At 48.9% G+C, this 7,036-nt stretch overlaps 2 protein-coding genes across 2 annotated transcripts; both read right to left on the bottom strand.

The window, feature by feature from the left end:
- Window positions 1-1,669: 1,669 nt before the first annotated feature.
- Window positions 1,670-3,152, bottom strand: BJX68DRAFT_255176 (pyridoxal phosphate-dependent transferase; the record flags this gene model as incomplete). Its single annotated transcript, XM_071043002.1, has 2 exons — window positions 1,670-2,840; window positions 2,899-3,152. The coding sequence occupies 2 exons, from the start codon at window positions 3,150-3,152 to the stop codon at window positions 1,670-1,672; spliced, it is 1,425 nt and encodes a 474-aa protein (XP_070899319.1).
- Window positions 3,153-4,566: 1,414 nt separating this feature from the next.
- BJX68DRAFT_266660 (pyridoxal phosphate-dependent transferase) lies at window positions 4,567-6,042 on the bottom strand (the record flags this gene model as incomplete). Its single annotated transcript, XM_071045570.1, has 1 exon — window positions 4,567-6,042. One exon carries the CDS (start codon window positions 6,040-6,042, stop codon window positions 4,567-4,569), a length of 1,476 nt encoding a protein of 491 aa, XP_070899320.1.
- Between the last annotated feature and the right edge of the window lie 994 nt (window positions 6,043-7,036).

Raw genomic sequence — 7,036 nt, forward strand, 5'->3', positions numbered from 1 at the left:
AACCTGTAGCACTAGGTGTATTTTGCGCCGACTCACATATATATCGTGGGTGAGGGAGGGTTGGTATTATTCAGATAGGCTAAGATGCCGCACTGCATATTGGATGGGAGCCCGCGCTTGATTTTGTAGAGCTGTGCATTGGTTTACATGAGATTCTGGGGTTATCAAACTTTCATGATCAGTCTCAATCGGAGTCCTTCCTCGTACAAACTCCTAAATGTGGATTGTAAAGACGGTCAGAGCACACGGAGCGCAAGTCAGAAACAGTGGCTCCGGAAGCTTTCCAGCACAGCTAGCTATTATGTAGCAAACATATTGGATAAGTGGTCTCTCGGACACTTTACCTTGGCACGATATTTTGTACCGGCTTTGGAAAGGGTCATGGCTACTATTTCCAGAGGGCTATGAGCGCACAAGAACTCCCGCAAAAATTGTCTAATCTGTGCCCACATTCATGGGCAAACACTTGCTTGGTCTGCGCGAGTATTGGCCTGCTCTTGGCTTGTGAGACAGTTGATGGCGACATTAAAACCCTGTGCCGCAGATTTTGTCCCTATACATGCCCCGAGACCCCTATGACATGCCAGTCCCATATCAGTAACGGCAGAGGACAATCTTGGTGAAAAGTATCACCGACCTTACGCCGCCCACAATCAGAACACTTCGATTTTGGAGCTTGTAGGGCATCGTGATATCATAGCCTGCAAGAGAAATATGAAGTAACCGGATGTACTGGATCCATCATCACAATGGATCCTAACTAGCGAACTGCCGCGGGTAGGTTTGTCTGGCGTGGTTCCCGAAAATCCCCCTGTGCGTGAGACCAAGTGGCTGCACCGTGACCGATATCGCCCAAGTGCCGCGCAAAGGATAAATCTGAATAGGGCAGATGCGAGGAGAGCTTGGAGTCTGGCCCGGGCTGCCTGTTTGTCATTGCCGGTTTTTGTTCTGGGGAATTAAATTGGAAGGATGAGCCCCGCTAAGTTTAGACCCGAAACCCGATCGCGAAACCCGAAATCCTACCACGAAACGCGGGAATGAGACCGAGTCCGAATGTCGAATAGCGGAATCCCAGTGCTGTTGCCATCGGACGAGCAACACTACCCACATCCACTGCCCCGCCTTCTTGGTAGGCCAGTCTTCAATATTGTTGCATCTAATCAAACTGTTGCAAGTGTGCACTTGTGCTCTCTGTGGCGTCTAGATTCGCATTATACTGCCGGTCCGCTGAACTTGCAGGAGGGGTTCGTCCCGTCGTTAGTATGGCGAGCCATATATTTCTGAATTGATCCTAACACTTGGGATGTTTCACACTATGCCGACTGTTGCCTCCGATGGGTGGATGGGCAAAGTCCACGCCAATGGGGGCAAGCATCTCGGCCGAGGAGAACAAAAGTGTCATGTCCTAACAAGACTAGACATGTGCCCTATAGCATGCCCTGGAATACTCGGCAGATAAATTGAACCATAACCTTAATAGTCCACGAACTGCAGACCATTTATTGAGGAAAAGGATGTATCAAAGACGATTCCAAGAACGTGACGCCCATTAGAGAATTACTGGTTTCGTTGACCGGGCCAACAGACCCTATCGCCCTCCGTAGTTTCTGATATATGTGCTGTTTCTTGGTGTCACTAACATCTATTATAGATCCCCTGAAACTCCATTTCAGACTAGGAAAGAATAGTATTCTTGTACAAAGTCTTCCACAAAATCAAGGTAACCCTGAAGCTCGCTCTTGGTTGTTCCCATAATCAAAGCCAGCATGCCGCGTCTAGCCATCCAAAACCCTTTCCGGATAGATTTGAACCAGAATATGTCACTCAACATTGTATCAGACTTGGTCCGTCCTTTCTCCAATTCCTCCACGTTTAAATCTCGAGAGCTAAACTTTTCGGAAAGAAAGTGGATATTGCACACGGCGCCAATACCAGTGACCGTCATTTTGGTACCTTGACACCTGTCAAGGATGCTCTGGCGGAACCAGTCACCCATCGAATTGAGCTCTGTACAGGCTTCGGGTGTATAAACATCAGAGAGTACTGCTAAGCCAACGTTCATGGCCAATGTGTTGTTGTTGAATGTTCCAGAGTGACTAAGCGGTTGGAATGGTCTTTCTGGTTCATTTATTGCAGAGTTTTCCCTGGGGTCGTATATCGAGAGCAACTCCTCCTGCCCGCCGAAAGCCCCAATTGTCATTCCTCCGGCGATATATTTGCCCAATGTTGTGATATCGGGTTTCAAGCCTGTGTTGCTATGCGGACTGAGAATAACCGACTGAAGGCCTCCCGGTGCAAGCCGAGAAGTCATAACTTCATCCAGTATGAAGAGCATGCCATTGGCTTTTGCGGCAGCCTGAATGCCATGCAAAAATGCCCCAGTGCCAGGAATACAACCAGCAGCCCCCTGCATACCTTCGACCATCACGGCGGCAGCTCTGCCTTTGTTACCAGAGATTAACCTCTGAGCGCCCTCGGTATCGTTGTATTTCCCGATAATCCAGTCACTTTTGTCCACGTTATTTCCAGCGAGCCCGTGGACGAAGCTGAGAACGCCACCATGATATGCTCCAGAGAAAACTATGATCTTGGACAATCCAGTTGCACGACGAGCAATACTGAGGGCATAGAGATTCGCTTCTGTGCCCGAGTTGCAGAAACGTAGTCGCTCCACCGATGGAAATCGACGGCAGATTTCGGCAGCAAATTGAGACTCTGCTACAGTTGTAGCACCGAGATTCAACCCAGTCTTAGATACGGTGCACATGATAGCGTCGCGAATTTTCGGGTTAGAGTGACCGCAGAGGCCAGCGGTCATTTCACCAATAAGGTCAAGATACCTGTGGAAGACATTGTAAGTTCTTGTGAATAAAACTTTATGGGTTAGGCCGTAAATACTCGTGCCCATCCACATCGATCAGTTTATTCCTGTCTCCTCGATCCATACTGACTGGGAACGGGTCTGTATGCAGAACAGAGCGGGTATTTCCTCCTGGCAAAGCCGTGAGGGCATGCTGATGCAGTTTTTGGGAGGTTGGATGGTAGTTTATAAAATCTCCAATGAGATTGTCGAGCAATTCCTGTAGTTGCTGGACAGTGCCATCAGACCCCTTTGAAGTAACCCGGAAGTCAAAGCTCTTGGTTGCATCCATGAGGAATAAACACGAAAAGATCAGTTGGAGGCTTGAATTTTGCCCAAGACGTGATAAATGCAGCAATTTAAATAGAAGCAGGTTGATGTCTTCACCAATTTGGCGCGTGCCCCTGCCAACAGTTTTGGGCCCACTATCGGAGAGAGCATACCGCGGGTTCCCTTGCCCGTATCTCTAGCATATGTGCCGCATGGCCGGGCGAAATACGCAGCCAAGGAACTTCCTGGGGCGTTCTCGGTTCTCGGTTCCCGGGTTAGAATACAAGGCGGGGCTTTCCCTATGTGAAACGGGGTCTGGTCGACTTTACGAGTGCTATACTCCGTAGGCCAAGAACCATAATTTCAGAGACTTGACCGGAGCAAACATTGGGTAAACATTAGTGGCGTCTCGAATCAGATCTTGCCGTCAAATACTTTAAGCCTAACTCCTTCATTTCTGTTTCCGTTCCATAGGACTCCAAATCCACCTTCTTTTGATAGGTTTCTTCGCTACATCCGAGATGGCTCATCGAGATTACAAGATCATCTTCAGGGTACCGCAACCCTACTTGGAAATTTGCAAGGCTGCAGTTTCCTCAGCCGGAGCAGGATCGTACCCCAGGGGTATATACACCGAATGCACCTTCGAAGCTCTTGGTATGGACCAATTCCAGCCTACAGCAGTATCCAACCCGGCAAGCTGGAAAGGGTGGAGGAGTATCCAGTTGAAACTTTGTGTGTCGGTGGAGATGTCATCCGTGACTCGGTGAAAGCCTTGTGGGAAGTTCATCCTTACGAGCAAGTCGTCGTGGAAGTTATTTAGCTTATTAACGTCGAGGTGCAAGAACACTAGCCATGAGATATTGAAAGCCCGAGGATCTTCCCATGCCCAAAGTGGTAGTCGCTACTTGGCTATCCCATTATCCCTTATCTATCCTGACTATCGGTCTAGCCACGCCACTACCAAGCAAAAAGCATCCCATGCCGCTTATTCCAAATACTGAAGGAGGGACCGAGCAGACTCCCTGCCAACAGAAGTCCGATTTTAAGGCACAGGCTGTTCCTAAACTTCTATATCGTGATCATCACGAACGGGATTTGGCTGAGTCGTACATTTTCCTTGCTCGGGAGTAAAGGGACTTCTTTTACAAAGCTACGAGATAGCTTATGATACTGTTATACTAAAAACATGGTCTACACAGTCCCTCGTATCTTTATGAACCAAGGTTCTGAAAATTGACTCTGCGGCTCTGAGCAAAACTGCACATTCTCCTTTTAATGCTTTCCCACTCCTCGGTTTATATTGAGGTAATCATTAATGGCACATTCCTAAATCCAATCATTAGTCGGAAGTCCTGGGCATGATTTCTAACCTCGTGTTGGGTAAACAACAGGAAAGCCGGGTTGGAGTATTCGGCAACGCGAAATCCTGCCATTCATTGTGGAATTGCCCTCGTTAGGAGCTCAACAGCGATCTTATAGGCTTCTGCCACGACTTCAACAATGTGCCGGATCTCGTGCTCTTTCACCGTCAATGGAGGTGCGATGAGAATGTGATCGCCGCGAATTCCATCTACTGTCCCTGCGCCTGGATAGACAGCCACACCAAGTTTGAGAGCTTCCTTTTGCACCAGCAACCCGAACTGCTGCTTTGGCTCGAATGGTCTTTTCTCTCCCCGGTCTTGCACAAACTCGACAGCATAGAAAAGACCGCGGCCCCGGATATCACCAACATGCTCTTTGTCTCCAAGTCGTTCACGCAGACAGCGTTCGAGAATTAGTCCCATTTTAACACAACTTCCGAGAAGGTCGTGCCGACGAATAATCCTCTGGACCGCAAGGGCAGCCGCGCAACTGACGGGATGCGCCTGAAATGTGTGACCGTGGTTAAAGGAGCCAGATCCGCAGTCGAGAATGTCAACCACTTTCTGATGGAGCAGGATCCCAGAAATCGGGGCATATCCGCCGCCGAGGCCCTTGCCAATGGTCATGATATCAGGGACAACAGGTGTCCCATCCCCATCGCGCTCTTGCTCCCAAGCAAACATCGTTCCGGTGCGCCCCATTCCACACATAATCTCGTCCAGTATAAACAATGCACCGTGCTTTCTGCAAACCGCTTGCATTGCTGCTAGGTATCCAGGTGCAGGCGTAACACAGCCACTGGTAGCACCTACCACTGTCTCAGCAAAAAAAGCAATGACGGTATTGGCCCCGACTCTCTGAAATTCAGAATCTAATTCTGCAGCCAAACGAGCAACGTAGTCCTCAGTCGTTTCGTCTTGCGATTGGTACTGATACCTGTAGCAGGGACTGACATGACTGACATTTGGCAGTAGGATCCCCTGATATGGTTTCAATCGAGACAGGTTGCTCGACAGTGACATGCTCCCGAAAGTGTTTCCGTGATACGCCTGCTTTCGGGCTATAAAGTGTTTGCGCCCAAGGTCCCCCTTCTCGTAGAAATACTGTCGCGCCAATTTCATCGCACCATCCACAGCCTCACTGCCGCTCCCAACAAAGAACGCTTTGCTGATCCCCCAAGGCCTGTTCCCTACCAAGATATCTGCCAGTTCTTCTGCCGAGGCAGTGGTGTATGTTGCGGTGTGTACGTACGAGATCGACTGAGCTTGTTCTGAGATAGCTGAAAGGACCTCTTGACAACCATGGCCAATGCTTGCGACCGCAGCACCGCCACATGCGTCCAAAACTTGTGACCCATCTTCCAAGGTTATTTTGAGGCCCGAGCTAACCGTTGCCAGTAGCGGCCTTTCGTGGAGTGAACGATGTAAAAGGGACGGTCGAGGATGCTCGGTCCAGTATGACTTTTGACTGGAGGGAGCTCCTGTGACGGCCGGAGAAGTTTCTAGTAATCCTTTTAGCGAAAATCGACAGTCTTTGGAGAGACGCATGTGCGCTCAGAATCTACATACCGTGCAGTTGATTCCACATTGCTGTATACACGATAAATAAATCCCAAACTCGTCTGTCCGATAAAGAGTTGCGGAGTGTTCAATGGTTCTTATTTGTTTTCGGCTGCGAAGTATCAAAATGTTGCCCCGTTCGTTAAGTATGTCGGATTACAACCAATGCGATAGTCGAGTCAATCCAGCACCTGCGGCTCGGGTTTCGGGTTTCGGGTTTGTCTTCCGAAGCCCCGATGTTCATTACAACCAAGCCGGGATATGATTTACATCTTGACCGCGAAACCGTGGACTCGTTCGTCCTAAAGACAGAATTGAAAAAGAAAAAGAAAAAGCCCTCATTTGCGTGGCTTGTAGAAATTCTCATCCGTAAACGTACAAAGGTGTAAGGATGGAGATTTGGGATACGCCCCCGGCCGCTTCAAACCTGGTCCGAAAAATAGTATTTAAACGCTGAAGGTACGTTCGAAATACCCTCAGATTCCCTGCATAAGAGTACTTACAATATTTATAGGTGTAGGTGTGGGTGTGGGTCAACTCACGATCCACGATGGCAGCGACGTCCGTACAAGGGTCACTGCAATCCTCCCACGCCATCCAGACCTGATCAAGAGTCAACCATGCTACGCCGGCCTCCATGTCTTGAATGGAATTGGTGAGCTGACCGGTGCTCATCAATCCGTAAATTCCGAACAGTCAACACCGTAAATAGGTCCTAGTTAAGGTGGATTCTGGTATGCTACAAAAAATGGACGTGGCAGCCGCTAGCTTTGACTAATTCTGTCGGTGTTAGAAAAGTATACGATGCTCTGTTTATGTGGGGATTTGACAGATCAAAAGCCGCTGGGCTTGACTGGGACCAAACTACTCGAGGCATGGGCATACCTGTAGGCCGGAGAGGAACTGAGGTCATCGAGAGAGAAGATTGAAGGTCTTGTCATTCTAATTATGTAGCGAGAAAGCGAGATATTTAAGTATAGGA

Source organism: Aspergillus pseudodeflectus (genome assembly GCF_044049435.1).
Source record: "Aspergillus pseudodeflectus strain CBS 756.74 chromosome Unknown BJX68scaffold_20, whole genome shotgun sequence".
Lineage (NCBI taxonomy): Eukaryota > Fungi > Ascomycota > Eurotiomycetes > Eurotiales > Aspergillaceae > Aspergillus > Aspergillus pseudodeflectus.